Raw genomic sequence first — 18,778 nt, forward strand, 5'->3', positions numbered from 1 at the left:
TCAGACTCATCATCCTTTTAACTTCACCCAACAGATCTTCCATTCTCATCGATGCCTTGAAGAACGTTGAAATTCGATGGTCCAACCGTGTCGGTGAACCCACGAATGGATAATTCTGGTACATGTGCCTTCTTCCCTTGCAATTCGTTGTCCAGAAATATGACAACAACTGTGATATCGTCGTGAAAGAATCGTCGTATCCCTTTTTCGAGCTTCTTCAGATCATCATATCTCATCTCCCTCTTCCTTGCAGCCTCGGTTAATGCTGTTTTGACAAGTCTTTTTGCGATTCCCTGATTTTGTAGAAAACGAAAAATGCGATTCGATTATTGCTATGAACATATACAGATGAATGTTATGTACTAGAGAACGTAACGTACCGCTCGTGGGTTTTTATACACAATCTCGACAGCTTGTTGATTCGATAGTTGCTCCCAAAGACCATCAGATGCAAATATGAGAAACTTGTCATGAGGTTGTAGAACTCTTGTGCTTAACGATGGTTCGGCAGTAAGAACAGGTCGTCGAAGAGGCTCGGCAAGGTGGAACCGTGGAAAGGATGGATCGAGAGAGAATTCCGACCTTTTCAAATATGCATCACCTATCGATCTGGAAACCTGATACGCCCATCGACGTGAGAGCATGATATTAACTCAATTTTCAAAACATTGGTTCACACAATGATTGAAAACCAAATCAAGAACACAAACACATGAAGGGACACAACAGAAATCCACTCCTATGTTGTCCTGTTTTAGCAACAACTGGTTTGTAAATTTTAAGGTACTCCTAAAACCTTTTTACATGTTCAACAATATACAGAGAAAAGCCAGGACAGACATGTAAGTTCAGACCATATAGAAGCGTTTGTAGCGTTTATATTATGTACGTTTTTGGTAACATGATACCTGAATTATGCCTTTTATACGCCAGACTCCGTGCTTCATAACGACGATATGTGAGTCATCGGGATGCAAGGACCGGAGTTCTTGTCGAACCTCCTCAATACTTGCATTGTGATCCTTTGTCAACTGTTCTGCAACTATCTTATTAGCTTTACCTAAAGAACCGATGACAGCCCGGGAATCGCCAACGTTACCGATGAACAATGTACCTCTCCAGATAACTCCGACCAGGCAACAAGATCCCATTGCTGCAATTGTCGGTTTGATACCCCAAGACCGACGAACAAGGGTAAGAAACCCTTCCTCCGTAGCAGAAAATGCATTCCGGACGGTGTCTTCGGTTATGGTTCCATGTTCTTGAGCAAGCCCTATGGTCCAAAGCATGAAATACTATTATTAGTACAACAAAAAAATTATACAAGCACTTAGAACAGAGCTAATCCAATGTAAAGATATGGAGAGACATAGTTTTGAGTTCTAACAATTGACCAAACAATCCCGCACCCATGAATAGCCTAAGCCCACCCCGCTAGCAGATACTGTCCTCTTTAGAATTTCCCTTTCGAGCTTCTCCTCAAGGTTTTTAAAACGTGTCTGCTAAGAGAGGTTTTCACACCCTTATAAAGAATGTTTCGTTCTCCTCTCCTACCGATGTGGGATCTCATAGTCCAGAGGTTTCCACACCCTTATAAAGAATGTTTCGTTCTCCTCTCCAACCGATGTAGGATCTCATAGTCCATCCCCCTTCGGGACCCAGCGTCCTTGTTGGCACACCGCCTCATGTCCACCCCCTTCAGGGCTCAGCCTCTTCACAGGCACATCGCCCGATGCTTGACTCTGATACCATTTCTTCACAGGCACATCACCCAGAGCCTGACTCTGATACCATTTGTACCCGCCAAAGCCCACTACTGGAAGATATTGTCCTTTTTGGGCTTCCCTTTTCGGGCTTCCCCTCAAAGTTTTTAAAACGCGTATTCTACAGAGAGNTAAAATAAAATAAAAAAATTATATTATAATAATTTCTCTCATATTTGGTTTAGAATTTAAATGAAGTTTCTATTATTAACTTACAAATTTTTACTCTCGTTACCCATTTAGAGCGGGTTAAAATGACAAATTTATCCCTCGGGTTGACCTCGGACTATTTTTTGAGTTCGTGAGATTTTTTTCCTCCTATATTTNCACTAGAAGATATTGTCCTTTTTGGGCTTCCCCTCAAAGTTTTTAAAACGCGTATTCTACAGAGAGNATATTTAATTCGTGGGACTCAATGTTACATTACAGTATATCAGTGTATCATTAACCAAGAGATTAAAGTTAGAGTTTTTTTTACCCTTTAACAATAAAAAATTAGTGGAAAATGTATATTTAATTATAAATTTTAAAATATAATTATTTAATTATTTTCATTATTTTNCACATCACCCTGACCTACCTCTAATACCATTTGTAACAACTCAAACTCAATCCCACCGCTAATAGATATTGTCCTCTTTGCACTTTTCCTTTCGGGCTTCCCCTCAAAGTTTTTAAAACGCATCTAATAGGGAGCGGTTTCCACATCCTTACAAAGAATGTTTCGTTCTCCTACCCAACCGAGGCAGGATCTCACATAAAGAGTGGAGCTCAAATCATCAACATATTACACAAAGTCAATCTCCAATGAAACAGGAATCCCAAACAACAATCCATGGAAAAAGAAACTGCATGTCACAGACTACAGATTTCAGAATCAAACACAAGAATCCAAAAAAATTCAGAACAAGTTCAAGAAGATCAAAAGGAAGAAGAAGAACAAGAAGAAGATCAACCCTTAAACACTCACTCATTAAATTCCTGAAAAGATGATCACAGATAAAGCGAGAAGCATCAGCGCCACCATGGCCATCATAAACGCCGACAAAAGTGGCATCACGGCCAGCCTCAACCTGACTATTATCCTCAATTACCTCATTCGCTTGAACCACAGCAAAAGAAAACTCCCCATAAGAATGCTTTTCAAGCTCTCTGCTCCACAACAAAGAGTCCTCTAACGAACAATCTTCATCATCATCCTTGTTCATACGGGCATACCGCCTCACTGGTTTCCAACAAGCCGACGCCATCCTTGCCAGCCACGAAAACATCCCTCATTTCCCTCTGCAACAAAGCCCCAATACCCACTTTCTCACAGAGGGATCGATTAAACAACAACGATTTCAATTGGGTATTTCCGAAAACAGAAATTGAGGGAAACCCCTGCAGAATCGAAGACAAAAGTGCGAAGAAATTGAGAAATGGCGATGACCCAGATTAGTAAATTGCGGTTTGAAGTAGGAGAGTGAAAAGATTTAGAGAAATTTGAAGCAATGCTTGAAGAAAGAACTGAAATGGAAGAAGAACAGTAAAGGAAAATCAATTAAATGGGTTATTGAGAAACATACCAAGAGATGAATTGCAATTGAACAGTGGCTCTCTGGTTTTTCTAGAGAGAGAGAGAGCAGAAGACTGCCTTGTTTCCAGAGAGAGAAAGTGAAACAGAGAGGCAAATGAAGAAAAGAGAAAGCATTTTGCACTGAACGGCCTCTGTAACAACAAAAGAAGGGAAGGGGAAAGTTGACGAAGCACGTGTAAGCGAGTAGCGACAAAAAATAAAATAAAATAAAAAAATTATATTATAATAATTTCTCTCATATTTGGTTTAGAATTTAAATGAAGTTTCTATTATTAACTTACAAATTTTTACTCTCGTTACCCATTTAGAGCGGGTTAAAATGACAAATTTACCCCTCGGGTTGACCTCGGACTATTTTTTGAGTTCGTGAGATTTTTTTCCTCCTATATTTCATCTTAAAATTTGACGTCTACGACACTCAATAAAATCTTAGAAGTTCGACTTTAAAAGGAAAAATTGGATATTTAATTCGTGGGACTCAATGTTACATTACAGTATATCAGTGTATCATTAACCAAGAGATTAAAGTTAGAGTTTTTTTTACCCTTTAACAATAAAAAATTAGTGGAAAATGTATATTTAATTATAAATTTTAAAATATAATTATTTAATTATTTTCATTATTTTATTTATAATAAATAAATCCAAGCTCACGTATGCATGTATTTAAGGAGATGAATATTAATGTCAAAATAATAACAAAAATAAAAACAATAATTTGGTTTAGAATTAAAAACTAAAATGAGTCATTAAACAAAACAGTTTAGTATTAAAAATATGTTTTAAAATGTGATAAAAAATATATATATATATAATTAAAAATTAAAATAAATCATTACACGTCGGCCACTGAAAACCCCTTCGCAGCGGACAGTCTAGGAGTTGACTATTTGTAACACTGCTTTAATTTTTTATTTTATTTTTAAAAAAATCATTAAAAAATGCTTATTAGGTATACATAAAATATGTGACATTATATTATATTATCCTTCCTAATATCATATTAACTAAATTAAATCTTTTATAAAGAAAAATAAATTAAATTATCAAATTTTCCATTTTTAAATGCATGTCCTTTTCTAATTTTTTTACGCTATCTCATTGAAATCATCCAAATGTCACAATTTCACGACTTGTTTCTCTAGATTATTAAATAGTATAATCTCGTTTATGACATCATATACAACTGAATCAACAACGACATGTGGTGATTTATTCCTTTTATTTGTTTTATGTAAAATTCAACTTGTTTCTCTGAATTGAAAGTTTTTGTGATTGAGACACCGAAAAAAAATTGCATCTTATTGGTATAGATAATAACTTTCAATTCTTTTAAGCTTTTTTTAACTATGGTCTCGTCTCATTAAGATCACTCTCATTTAGACGTGGGCTCGATTTATTCGTGTACCTCTCCTTTAGTTGAGTGTCACTCCCTAACATACCGTTTATTGAACGGGTCAGTGGGTTTTGGTTGCAAAGACGGTGAGAAATGAGAGAGGGACATGTGGAAGGTAAAGAGTGAGAAAGTTCAGAAATATGGGTGGATGTAGTTTTCTTGAATTTAGTAGAAAGAAAAAGGGGAGAAGGAGCATGTGACTTGTGAAGAAGAAGAGGAAGAAGAGATTTCTTTTTGCCTTTATGGGTTTGGGGTCACAAGCCTGTGATTTTAGCTCACCACTTCATCTGCCCTTATCTATTCTCTTTATCTCTCAATCTAATTTGAATCTAATTCAAATTATGGCAGGTGAGCCGTGTTAGTTTATGGAGACTACGACCTAATTATACATCGTAAAGTTATATATGATAAATGACATGTATAGTAAACAAGTATATATGTAGATTGAATTAGAAGTCATTAATATAAATCTTTAGTCAATATTTCTATCTACTGTTCTTTGTGTACATCTAGGTCTAGTGTGTGAGGTGAAAATAAGGTAAAAAGGCTTGACAAAGCACAAACTCACCTAGTCGGCCTGATGAAGGGTGCCCCCAGTTCGTGAAATTCGAATGCAGTTCGGTTTGGTCCATGCTCCACCCATATCACACCTAAAAACGTCAGGATCCTTTAAATTTAATGTAAGATCCAACAAGACTAATAATTATTTATATCAGGAAGTTTTCAGCGCAAAAATAGGAAGTATGTGAAGTTTTATGGCACATACAAATCTGAGCCCAACAATGCCAGCCAAATTCAGACACTCGTCATTCTAGAATTCCTATACTGTTGGGGAGGGCCTACCAAAGCCAGCTAGTATGTTTGGAGCATGGCCATTCTCACTCACCCATCACCACTTTCTCTTGATTTGCTCTCTCCAAGGTGATTCTCCCCCCCAAAAAATGTTTACCGTAGAGAAAATGGAGATGATCCTGCAGCACATTACTTTTTGAATCCTCATTTTCTTAGAAGCAGGTAAATTTTTGATTCTCAGCCCCCTGCAGAAGCGACTTAAAAAGGTGAAACTCGATTCTTCACCTCTTTAACGTTTCTTTGTCATAACGATACGTAACAACCCAAGTCCAAGTCCAAGCCCACTAGCAGATATTATCCTTTTTTACTTTGCCTTTCAAGATTTCTCTAGAGATTTTTAAAACGCATCTGCTTGGGAGAAATGTTTTGTTCTCCTCCCCAACCAATGTGGGATCTCACAATCCACCTCACTTCAGGGCCTAGCGTCCTTGTTGACACTCATTCCCTTCTCCAATCGATGTGGAACCCTCCAATCTACCCCCTTTGAAACCCAGCGTCCTTGCTGGCACACCGACTCGTGTCCACCTCCATTCGGAGCTCAGCCTTCTTTCTGACAAATCGCCCCGTGTCTGACTCTAATACCATTTGTAACAGCCCAAGCCTATCATACTTTCATGCTTTCTCTCAAGGTTTTTAAAACACGTCTACTAGGGAGAAGTTCCGATACCCTTATAAAGAATGTTTCATTCTCCCCCAACCGATGTGGGATCGCACGTCATCATATGAATTCAGTCCCAAAACTCAAGAGCGTGGCATTCAAGATTTCTCAAGTTAAGCTGCAAAAGGGAGGAGGAAAACGTTATCTTTAGAATGAATCGCAGTTGAGATCAGTAAACCACATTGCTATGGAAGATATGGGGCCATAGATTAAAACCAAAAAAGAAAAAACCATAGCCTTTCTCTACTTCAATGAAGTTGCCAAGAGATTTGATTGCATGAACATTAAAAGTTCAACAAACAAATGGATACCACTTTTTTTAGCACAGCAACTTAGTGCCACAGCTATGTCATTAATGAGATTAATGTACATCAATCTTATCACTGCTTCAGACAACTAATGTATGAGCAAAGAATTTTTTTGAAAACAAAAGATTCTGCCACCACCAAAATAATAGCATAGTTTCAGTCTCTCTAATGCCTACGTCTAAGAGGCTTGTGTTAGATTTCATGTATTTTTCCCCTCAGCTTTTACAAGTAAACCATTGGGAAAGATAAATAGTAATTCTCTTCACAATCAACATGCTTTGATTTTTTACAGCTGATAAAACATTGATATAAAATGTTCCAAGTCAATAGCGATCCGATCCACCGCTAGCAGATATTGTCCTCTTTGGGCTTTCTCTTTCGGGCTTCTCCTCAAGGTTTTAAAACGCGTCTGCTAGGGGAAGGTTTCCACACCCTTATAAAGGGTGATTTGTTCTCCTCCCCAACCAATGTGGGACATCACAAGCAATGAGAAGGGAGAGCGGTTAAAAAGAATAAATATTGGGTAAAGTTTATCTCGGTACAATCCCATAACACCAAAATAAAAACAAATGAACAAATAAAGAGTCATGTAAATGGTGGTTGACATATTTGTTTGAAGTATTACCTCCTATGGATACTCATCCAGAATGGTAGGTTTAAGTTTCAGGTTCCAACAATGACACATTCCTTGCCTTCCTCCAATCCCAGTACAGTACAAACTTCAAGACATTGTTTTCAAGACAAACTTTCACCTAATCCATAAAACACATTCTTCATGAACTTGCTTCTAAGATCTACTTGGATAATGATTAAAAGCACGATGCTTAAACAGTTGCAACTTGCATGCAAGATGAATAACTGAAAGGCTATTCAAAGTAAGGATTGGTCCAATTACATCCTAAATTGAGTTCAACCACAACAATAAACACTAAACTTTTGAATCAACTGGGTGGAGATTTGAACCTCTGATATTTTGGTCAAGTATATATGTCATAACTAGTGGAGTGATGCTCAAGTTTGCAAGTTCTGAATATTCTAAGATACCAACACTCACCAAAAGGAAAAAAGAAATATACAGATTAAAGGACTATAAAGCCAAGAATTATGATGTATCCATGCGTCGCAGAACAAAATCAACTTCCACCCACACTTCTCATGGTATCAAACAGCTAATGAAATGAAAAGGGAAAACAAATACCGGGTAAATGAGGTTTCCAGTTAGAGACAAGTGAACTGAGTATCGTTTTCATCAAGTGGAGTCGAGCAAAGTAAATGTGACTGTATTGCTGGCCCTTGTACGTCTCCTTCTGATCTTGTACGGTTCATCCTACATCAAACAACACCATTTAACCCCAAAAAACACAAATACCGGGGAGATTTCTCCCAATTCCGCCATTTTTCCAGCCTTTCCGATCAACGTTTACTCAAAACGTGAAGCAAATGAAATGAGCAAATAGCGAAGGAAAATTCTTCGCAGTTCCAAAGTAGCCAAGCTGGGCGAAGAAAAATGGCGGGAAATCCAAAATCCTTTTGAGGAAATGAACAGCGATCTAAGAAATAGAAGAGGCAAAGAGGTACCGATAGATCATAGGGACATTGCTTGCGCTGGAGAATCTTCTGTGAGTCGATTTCCATGGCGAGGAGAAGAGAACGAACAGAGCACAAGAATTTTACTCTTCGAATCTCAATTGGTGAGGAGGTTATTGTTCTGCTGCTTATAAATTGGCGCAATTTTCAGCCATTTTAATTGTCTAATAAAATTAATTAGAAAATTAATATTACAAAAATTAATTAGAAAATTCTTTGTTTTAATTCTTTTTTCCTTTTATGAGAAAACAAACAAATAAACTATTTTAATATATATATATATAATCTGCAGAGAGACGCGCGTTCGGCAATTCATTGGCCCAGGCGACACTCTCCGTTGGAGAAATAAGGCCGCAGATTTCTCTCCCATCGCCTCACTCCTCCGCCTCTACACTCTTCTCTTCCTTCAGTCTCTTCGATTCGCCCCGTCCTTCACCGTCGGTTTCTCCCAACTGCGCAGCTTCCTTGGTTTTTGACTCCGGACTGCATTCCACTGGACGCAGACGGATTTGTATAGCTATGGTTCAGCAGGCAGCTCAAGGAGCTCCGGTGATTTATGCTAAGGAGATGGAGAGACTCTCTGCTAAGGAATCGCTGCTGTTGGCTGTGAGTATCGGTGTTTGAGTTTCTTAATGTTTTAAAGTATTGTTGATTTGTTTTGCTTCAACGATCGCGATGATAGTAGAGCATAGTATAGACCGAGAATTATGTATGTATATCGATGATTTTTTGTGTTTTGATGTTCATGTTCCTTTACTCCGTGAATTATACGTTTCGTTGTGAAAATTGAAAACATGCTTGATTTAATCGTGTTTTGTTGTCGACAAGCTACTTCGTGTCAATTTGAATCTAACGTAGTATGTAGTTTGACCTTTCCAGAACATCTGTTTGTCTTTATTCTCTAGTTTGAAACTCATGCAAGTTTTATGTGTACGAATTTATGCACTCCGTCAAGTGCAACTGATCGTGATATGTGAATTTGTGGCTGCTGTTTGTTGATCAGTGATATGTATCTCTTCAGCCATATTTGTACGTACAAATTCATAAATCATTGCTTATGTATGTCACTTTCACATCTTTCCAAACGTGATTGACATTGTGACTAGATGTTGTTCCTTACATTTTGGGAATTCTGCTTTTATTCACCTTTTATCCTAGAATGATGGTGTATTTTTACCTTCCTTTTCTCTTCTTACCAGTTCTCTGTATTTGCATTCTCTGGTATGCAGCTTGGAAATACAAATCTTGTTCAAGATTATTTTCACTTTTTCATTCTTCCGCCCCAATTATTTGATTGCTTATTTCACACACCCAATATGGAAAGCTATTAAGAGGACTTGTTGAAAACATTACAACACTTGGGGGACATGTTACTTGCTTCAAAAATTCTACTGTTCCATCCATTTTGCACTTAATCAATGATTTTTAGTTTCATTTTGAACTTTTGTCCTTTGGTCACGGTAAAATTGATGGAATGTACAAAGTTTGTGGTTTATTAATGATTTAACTTTGTGCAATGTTTAAACTAACTTTTATAGAATATAGCCATGAAAATCCTTGTAAAGCAATATAAGTTCTGATCATTAGTATTGTAGGCCATTTTGGACTCTGTTTAATAAGCTTGATATCATTTTACGGTTTTGGATGCCTGTCATCTGTGCACTCTGTCAAAGCCATTAATCATGGACCTTTTCCAAGGGAAGGTCGTTTCATCCTATTGCCTCAACCCCTAGTTGAGGCAATGGGATGAATGTTAAGTTTTATGTTCTGATAGTGTCATATCTGATTATTTATTGTATATCGTTTGATGCAATGCCCCCTTCTAGCATGTTCTGTATTTTATACAGAAAAATAATCTTAAAAAGCGAACAAAGATGAGCTCTGTTCTAATTCCTTCAACTTCATGCTAAAGCTCTTTTCTATTATGCTTGCAGCTGGATCTTATCAGAGGCTCACGATGATTTCTTATCTTGGTGTGGAAATTCTAGTAAGTACTTTTCTAATTGGATCATAACTTTCTATTCATTTATATGGTATGCTAGATTTAGAGAAAGAACACAAGTTTCATTCATGTCAATAACTTGCATCCATCCACTAGATTGATTTGGTTTTGCACCTAAATAGTCCTTCACAGAAACTAATATCTTAGATCTAGCTTTTTAAATAGAAACTTGCGACATTGAATTGAAAAACTGAATGTCATTATAAGAGAAAAGAACTCATAACTCGACAGTTTTAGCACAATCTAAACCCTTCCCCATATCTTTGCCACCCATTGAACAATCTATTCTTCTACTAGATTTTCCAGCATCGATCGTAGGTTCCTTGCCTTTCCTTTGAAAGAATTTCCACATAAAAATTGGTTCATGCACTCTTTTCTAATGATGGAAAACCCATGGTAGTCCCACCAAATTCTGCCAATGATTCCACGAAGTCCTAAAGAAAGGACTTGAAAACAATGCATGTAACAAATTTTCACTATCCTCCAATCACAAAGAACATCGAGAAGGATTTTAAACTTAAATGAGGACATCCTTGCAGCCTCTCCGTTGTATTTAGACTCAACATGGTGACCAAACGAAGACTTTGACCTCTTTTGGTCAAAGTTTAACACAACTTAACATCCAAAATCTTACCATCACCGGCCTTTTACTTTAGTGGGAGTTTAAACCTACTGCCTATTAAGTTGAAGATATATGCATTAACTAGTTGAGTTATCAAATTATGAAATAGAAATCTCACCGGAAGCTACAAGTTTAACAAATATTTTAAAATATTGAAAAGGAACTTTTTTTTCATTGTTAAAGTATGAGATATGGAGTTGCATTTGAGATTCTGAAAAATATGAATAATTATGAAATGGTTTTGGATGGGTACAGATTATTAGAGATACTTCTGGGGTGCCTGTTGTTTTTACAAGACTGGATACTCCTCCACCTCCCTCGGAGCCTAACGCAACCGACTAGGAAAGCTAGTGTGTGATATTTCTTCAATGCACTTCCTTTCTAATAAATCCCATTTCTCTCCCTTCCTCTCCTGCCTTTTCATCCCATACACTTTCTCTTTATGAATGTCATAGCAATTGACCAACTTTTCTTTTCTTTTCTTTTTTTCTTTTTTTTAATGAAAATCATTGACATTAACCAGCATCAAAACTCAGAAAGTTTAATTCTCTGAGTCTTTTGATATTTGTAATAATTAATTTCACACCATAAACAAATGATATTGGAAAAGATTATTTGAGGGGAGAATTATTCATAATTGGTTGGGTGTTTCATAGAAATTAATTTTTTTTATTATTAATTAGAAACCCACTTGTGCATGTGGAAATTTGAGAGGAAGAAACCACACACATGCCCCTCTAAACAAGAAAGGAAACAAGTGGGAAAAAATGAAAAAGAAAATTAGGAAATGAAACAATTATTAAAAAATTTAAGCTCATTTCTTAGTAATTTAAATTTTGTATACTATTTTTGCTTACAAATTTTTTGTTTTATTATTTACTTTTTTAAATATATCTTAAAAAATCTAAGTCAAAGTTAAAAATAAAAAATAAAAAATAAAAAAATTATTATCTTGATTTTGTTTTTCTTTTTAGAATTTGACTAAAATGTTCTGTAAAAAAGATGAAACTAGAAAAATATGGAATAATTTATTTTTTACTTTTCAATCACAAATGGAAAAGTGTAGGATGGGATGAGATGGGATGTGATGTAAAGCTATTAATAATTGGAGAAGCACATGCATGTGGGATCCTCCAATTGAAGTTGACAACTTAGGCAATCGAAGAGCCATCACTCCCCCCAATGCTTGAATATTTCATTTCATTTTACAATATATTTTATCCCACTTGACATTCAAATTGGGTATAAAAAATTCAAATAAAGACTGTTCTTAGCTGCCGACAAAAGTCGGCTAAGTCTAAACATTATATTTATATTTATTTATAATGTGTGGAGATTTTGTTAGTGGTTTGAAATATTGAAAGAAAAAAAAAAAAAGAAAAGAAAAAAGGATTACGCAGTCTAACACCTTCAATCCTTTATAAGAGAAGAGAAGAAGAAATCTCATTCAAACTTGTTGGAACCATTGAAATGGCGGAATCAATTCTATTTAATGTTGCGGCATCCCTTATTACTAAATTGGGCTCTCCTGCTATCACAGAGTTTCAATTGCTTTGGGGAATGGATGATGAGCTTGACCAGCTGAAACATACTCTTTCAGCCATGGAAGCTGTGCTTCTTGATGCAGAGGAGCAACAATCCAAAAGCCATGCAGTGAAGAATTGGATTTCACGGGTCAAAGAGGCTTTCTATGATGTTGATGACTTGATTGACGAGTTCGCGTATGAAACCTTGAGGCGGCAAGTTATCACCAAAGGTAAAAGAGGAGCGAAAGAGGTACGTGAAGTTTTCTCTATACCTCATCAGGTTGCATTTCGATTTGAAATGAGTCACAAAATTAAAGACATTAAAGAGAAACTGAAAGCTATTGATGTTGATAAAAGTCAATTCCATTTCTCTGAGCGTATGATAAATATTCGAGATGATGAGCTGAGGAAGAGTCGAGAGACTTCCTCTTTTATATGTGATGATGAAGTGGTGGGTAGGGATGATGATAGAAAAGCAATTATAGATCTTCTCCTAAATACAGATACTAATGACAAGGAGAACGTTGCTGTGATTGCCATAGTTGGTATGGGAGGATTAGGAAAGACTGCACTTGCTCAATCTGTCTACAATAATGAATACATAACAAAGCATTTTGAGTTGAAATTATGGGTGTGTATTTCTGAAGACTTTGATGTAAAGGTTATCGTTGAAAAGATTATAGAGTCTGCAACAACAAAGAAACCTGAGATCCTTCAAATGGATTTGTTGCAAAGTGAACTTAGAAGACATATTGATGGGAAAAAGTACTTGCTCATCATGGATGATGTGTGGAATGAAGATCACGAAAAATGGGTTACTCTCAAAAGATTATTAATGGGTGGTGCACCAGGCAGTAGAATTTTGATCACAACGCGTCCTCAACGAGTTGCAGAGACTTTTGACACAACTTCATCATATGCTTTAGGAGTATTGGACGACAAAAGTGCTTGGTTATTGTTTAAAAAAATGGCTTTTGGAGGTGAAGAATCAGAAAAAGAACTTGAAAATTCAAAACTAATCGAAATTGGCAAGGAGATTTTGGTAAAGTTAAAAGGTCTTCCTCTTGCAATAAGAACAATAGGACGTCTTCTACATGCCAAAAAACCAGAACATCATCTCTGGTTGGCTTTCAAGGAAAATGAGCTTTCTCGAGTTTTAGAGCAAAGAGAGGAGGCACAATTCATGCTATCAATACTGGAGCTTAGTTTTAACCATCTCCGGTCTAGTTTGAAGCAATGTTTTTTATATTGTGCTTTATTTCCCAAGGATTATAACATTCAAAAGGATGAAGTGATAAAGCAATGGGTGGCACAAGGTTTCGTTCAATCAATTGGCATAATTGAGCCGTATGATATTGGTGAAGATTATTTCATGGAATTATTATCAAGGTCATTCTTTCAAGACGTCACAAGAAATGAAATGGGTATCGTAACAGAGTGTAAGATGCATGATTTGATACATGATCTTGCTTGTTCAATAGTAAAAAATGAATATGTTTCTATGGGTGTGAATGATAGCACTGTCATTGACAGAACCCGACACATCTCAATTTACCATAGATTCAGTATGAAATTGGAATCCATAAAATTATTGTTTGAGGCAAAAAATTTAAGGACATTAATTATTGATGCTCGAGATAAGGATTGCCGGAAAGTCCTTAACCTAATCCCTCTCAAATTTTTGCGATTAAGGACATTGAGTTTGAATTTTAGCTATGCTATTACTTCAAAAGTATTGCCAAGAGCTATTGGCAAGTTGAAACATTTAAGATATCTGAAGATACGTCTATTCGAACTTCAATTCCTTCCGAATTCGATAACTAAGTTGTATAATTTGGAAACACTTGTCCTTGATGACTGTAAACTTTTACAAGAGTTGCCGAGAGATGCAAAAAATTGGATGAAGCTGAGGTATCTAAGCCTTGCTAGAAATAAGGAGATAAAATATCTTCCAGATTCTATTGCTGCATTGCACAATTTGGAAACACTCATCCTTCAAGATTGTTCTCTATTAAAAGAATTGCCAAAAGATATTAAAAAATGTGTCAACCTTAAGCATCTTGATTTACGTGGGTGCCATGCTTTGACTCATATGCCTAAAGGATTAGGAGAGCTTACTCGTCTTCAAACAATGAATTTGTTTGTACTCAAGAAAGATATTGGTTGTGATTTAAGCGAGTTGAATAGACTTGACAAGTTGAAGGGATCATTGACCATTAAAGGTTTGGAAGTTTGTACAACGGATGATTTGGAAAAGAGTTCTTTTAACTTGCGATTGATGTCGGGTGTTCAAGAGTTAAAGCTAGTTTGGAACAATTCAAAAGATGAGCATATGAATATTGTCCTGGACAATGAGGGCAAAGGGGTTTTACAATGCTTACAGCCACATTCAAAGGTTCGAAATATAGATATATGCGGATATCGAGAAGTCAGACTATGTGATTGGCTATCTTCTAATACCCTTATTCACTTGGTCAGCATAAAGCTTTCAGATTGCTTCAAATTGCAAGCTCTCCCACAATTTGATCAATTTCCTTTTCTCAAGCATTTGAGTCTCAAATCATTACCCAACATTGAGTACATGGACAACAACAACGAATATTCTTCATCATCAATGTTTCTTCCATCTCTTGAGAAATTAAGCCTTATAGACATGCACAATTTAAAAGGATGGTGGAAGGGTGAAACTTCATCAGAAGCTTCTCCCGACAATGCATCATTTCCTATAACAATGTCTTGCATCATTTCCTATAACAATGTCTTGCCTTTGTGAACTTGAGATCGATGCTTGTCCTCATTTGGCTTCAATTCCTTGGCGTGCACCATTGAAGTCGCTGCAACTGAGTGCAATTAGTTCACAACTACTTAATATGGTAATTGAAATGACTCTCAATCATTGTGTTGAAGAGTCTTCTTCTACTCGGTCTAAAATATCTTATGTTCGCCTTAGTAAGATCGAAGATCTTGAGTTTCTGCCAAAAGAGTTATTTTATCATTTCAAAGATCTTCAGCAACTTTCAATAACAGATTGCAAAAGCTTACAAATATCTTCTTCTCTTGTACAACATCCTGCTAATGTAATATGGAAAGAGTTTCGAAATCTCCGCATCTTAATTCTTAATGCAATTCCGAAGTTGGAGTATTTGCCTAATGGGATGCAACATGTGACAACTCTCCGATTGATTCACATAGAAAATTGTCCAAATTTAACAACTTTACCAGAATGGATTGGTGACCTCACTTCACTCTTATTCCTAACGATTTTCGAATGCCCAAAGCTCACTTCATTGTCAGAAGGAATTTACTATCACCGATCTTTAAAATCGTTGGAAATTGAGAATTGCCCCAAATTGAGAGAGAGGTACAAGGAAGGGATAGGAAAAGATTGGAAAAAAATCTCTCATATTCCCTTGGTATACATTTCATAACTTTGATATTGAAGAGAACCATCAACTATAACTATTGTCAGGTATGGAAAGTCATTTTTCTCTCGTTATATTTATATTTTCTTAAGGTTAATTATGCACTCATTTCAAGTGATTTTCCTAACTTGTCTTTTTACAACCATTGTTACAGCCTATTCTATTGCACAGTCTCGAATCTAAGATACAAGACGCCAAGAATTATATTGGAGAGGATTATTATTATGTTGCTCCAAAGTTGTTCATCTCTAAAAGAAAATTCACTCTTAAATTGGCAGAATCTTAATCAAAAAAGAAAATGAGAACAATCCGTTCGATGGGTTGCTTCAAATCATTGAGGTACAAGTTCTTGCGCTGTTATTGTTCTCTTTCAAAGTTGTTTATTTTCATGGCTCTTGTTCTGTTATAGTGTTATTAGTTGAATTCATTCATTTGTAATTTTGATTCTTTGTTTTTTAGTCAATGGTCTTTCCATCATAAAAGAAATATTTTGATATACACTTTTGTCATTGACATATTTTGATATGGTACATCATTGGTGCATGACATTAGTCAACATTCATTTTAAGCATATAAATTTGTGTACTATTTTATTTATGTTTTGGTTATCACAGCAATGAGACATCAATAAACATCTATTTGAGTAAAAAACATAGTTGTATCATTTTATTGAAGCATATCATAGGTATACATTCGTTTGAGTAAAATGATAGATGTATTATTTTGTTAATATTTTGTGAATATAAAAGTATATTTGACATTAAAGATTGTATTGACTTTTGTTATGGACTAGAGATTGTACTCATATATGGGCGTTTTGAATTTTTGTTTAGAGTATTTAGAAATATAGTCCTTCCTATATGTGGATGAATCGGTGGAGAAAAGTATTCCATTCATCGATGAAGTAGATTAGTAGAATATCAAACAGAGTGTATCATTTTAAGAGACTTCAAGCATGTCAACAAACTATAAAAAGTGGGTGTATCATTCCGTCAAATTTTCAAGTACATCAACGGACCTATCAAACAAATGTGTATCTTCATTTTAAAGTTTTGTGTACCTCAAAACAAGTTATCAAATATGAGGGCATAATTCTATCAAATTTTGATGTACACCAACCAACACAGTATTAACTTTTAAATTTCATCAGTAGGTCATCAGACACGATATTTAAAAGAATTCGATAGCAATTTAAAAATATAATTTATTGAAAGTTGAATAATTATCCAATTAAAAAGCAAAAGTGTAGGATGAGATGTGATGTAAGGTAAATAGTGACGCAATATCTACCACTCAAAAGTGTGATAGATATGAAAATATTACTATCAAATGTTCAATCTTCATTGATATTCACGACCTTTAAATAGGATACAAGATACTAAATAATATCTACCAAGAAAATATAAACTAACTAAATCCTGATAATAAAATCAAATATACTACTATTCAAATTCAACTGATTACGATATCTAAGATATATTTCCTAACTAATATATTCTGGAAGATTACGAATATCATATATTCCATAACTAATTCAAACTAAAATAAGTTGCACTAAATTGTGACAGCCTCCCTTAGTGCAAGCTTATTTCTCAATAACTCCGAGAGCTTCTACGAAAAACTTCAAACTTCACTTTGGCAAGTGCCTTAGTAAATATGTCTGCAACTTGCTCATTAGTATGTATTTCCTGCAATTCAACATCCTGCGTTAACACGTTCTCTCGAACAAAATAATCTACGAAGAATTTCTTCCAGTTAGGCTTGAGTATGGACTTCTTAGGCACGCCACCACCTGAATAAGACACTGACACATCATGTTCAATGATTTCCTTCTTAATAAGTTCCACATCACAGCGATTCAATTATAATGAGAAAGGGTAATAATTCATCTCAACTTGTGCAGACTCAGGATACTCCTTACACCGGTGAATTACATCACTGGTAGACTACAAAAGCTCTTGATCTGCAGAAGCTTTATATCCTTGGTCAAGGTCCAAGTCATCCTTACTATGATCATCAAGGGCATGTTTGAGCTTTNTGAATCTAAACTTAACTCAATTGATTTAGACATTCTTTTATTATATACATATATTCGTTTTTTTAAAATAAATAGTATAATAGTTATTCAAATTTAAAGTTGAAAGTATAGTCCGCTAAATTTTGGAATAAAATATTATATTNACATGGTCAACATCTGCATCCTAAAAAATGTCATCGTCAAAAGATTTGTTATTAATAATATTCTGGCTTCCTGTCGCCTTNATATAGTCGGCTAAATTTTGGAACAAAATATTATATTGCATTAATTTTATATATTGGACCTAATTCAAGATGTATTTGGTCGAAAAGGAGTGGCTCGCACTTGGACGTACGCCAGTCACTAGTTCAACTTAATGAAATACCTTCCGACACCTAATTGATAAAAAATTGCAATGAGTGGCACAAACTCTTTTTTATTTCGAGCGGTGTTACAGGCAGCTAGTTGATATGTAGACGGAGATTTGCGTCATGCTTTGTAATGACCCAAAATTTTCTACTTAATTTAAGGTCGCTACTGTATACATATCATAAACATGAATGCGGAAATACTTCATTTAAACTTACATAAAACATAACCTTCAACTTAAAACACAGCCGACTTACGTGTTTTGAAAACACCTTTAAAACTACACAACAAAAGACTAAATAAAATAAATAAACGTTTAAATTAAAAAAAAAAAACATCCTATTCTGACGCAATATCTACCACTCAAAAGTGTGTATAGATATGAAAATATTATTACTCAACGAAAGAATATAGATTTAAGAATTAGAAAAAGAATTGGGATCAAATGTTCAATCTTCATTGATATTCACGACCTTTAAATAGGATACAAGATACTAAATAATATCTACCAAGAAAATATAAACTAACTAAATCCTGATAATAAAATAAAATATACTACTATTCAAATTCAACTGATTACGATATCTAAGATATATTTCCTAACTAATATATTCTGGAAGATTACGAATATCATATATTCCATAACTAATTCAAACTAAAATAAGTTGCACTAAATT

General features: G+C 35.2%; 2 protein-coding genes across 4 annotated transcripts; one reads left to right on the forward strand and one right to left on the reverse strand.

Annotated features, from left to right (window-relative positions):
- On the reverse strand, positions 1 to 3,465 carry LOC111806159 (probable protein phosphatase 2C 68; the record flags this gene model as incomplete). The annotated part of the gene is given in 5 exon segments (XM_023691530.1): positions 1 to 293; positions 381 to 617; positions 909 to 1,273; positions 2,734 to 3,146; positions 3,332 to 3,465. Coding segments are annotated over 4 exon segments (1,173 nt in total). The 5' UTR covers positions 3,035 to 3,146; positions 3,332 to 3,465.
- Positions 3,466 to 8,153: 4,688 nt separating this feature from the next.
- LOC111805949 (disease resistance protein RGA2-like) lies at positions 8,154 to 15,210 on the forward strand. 3 transcript variants are annotated; one of them, XM_023691255.1, is made up of 4 exons: positions 8,154 to 8,247; positions 8,436 to 8,749; positions 10,078 to 10,130; positions 12,308 to 15,210. In XM_023691255.1, exons 2-4 carry the CDS (start codon positions 8,700 to 8,702, stop codon positions 15,064 to 15,066), a joined length of 2,862 nt encoding a protein of 953 aa, XP_023547023.1. In that variant the 5' UTR covers positions 8,154 to 8,247; positions 8,436 to 8,699; the 3' UTR covers positions 15,067 to 15,210. The 3 variants fall into 3 exon arrangements, with proteins under 3 accessions (XP_023547023.1, XP_023547024.1, XP_023547025.1); XM_023691256.1 differs by lacking the exons at positions 8,154 to 8,247; positions 8,436 to 8,749; positions 10,078 to 10,130 and adding an exon at positions 11,990 to 12,055 and having other exon boundaries at positions 12,305 to 15,210; XM_023691257.1 differs by lacking the exons at positions 8,154 to 8,247; positions 8,436 to 8,749; positions 10,078 to 10,130 and adding an exon at positions 12,006 to 12,058.
- The last annotated feature ends 3,568 nt before the right edge of the window (positions 15,211 to 18,778 follow it).

Source organism: Cucurbita pepo, chromosome LG11, assembly GCF_002806865.2.
Source record: "Cucurbita pepo subsp. pepo cultivar mu-cu-16 chromosome LG11, ASM280686v2, whole genome shotgun sequence".
In the NCBI taxonomy this organism is placed as follows: Eukaryota; Viridiplantae; Streptophyta; class Magnoliopsida; order Cucurbitales; family Cucurbitaceae; genus Cucurbita; species Cucurbita pepo.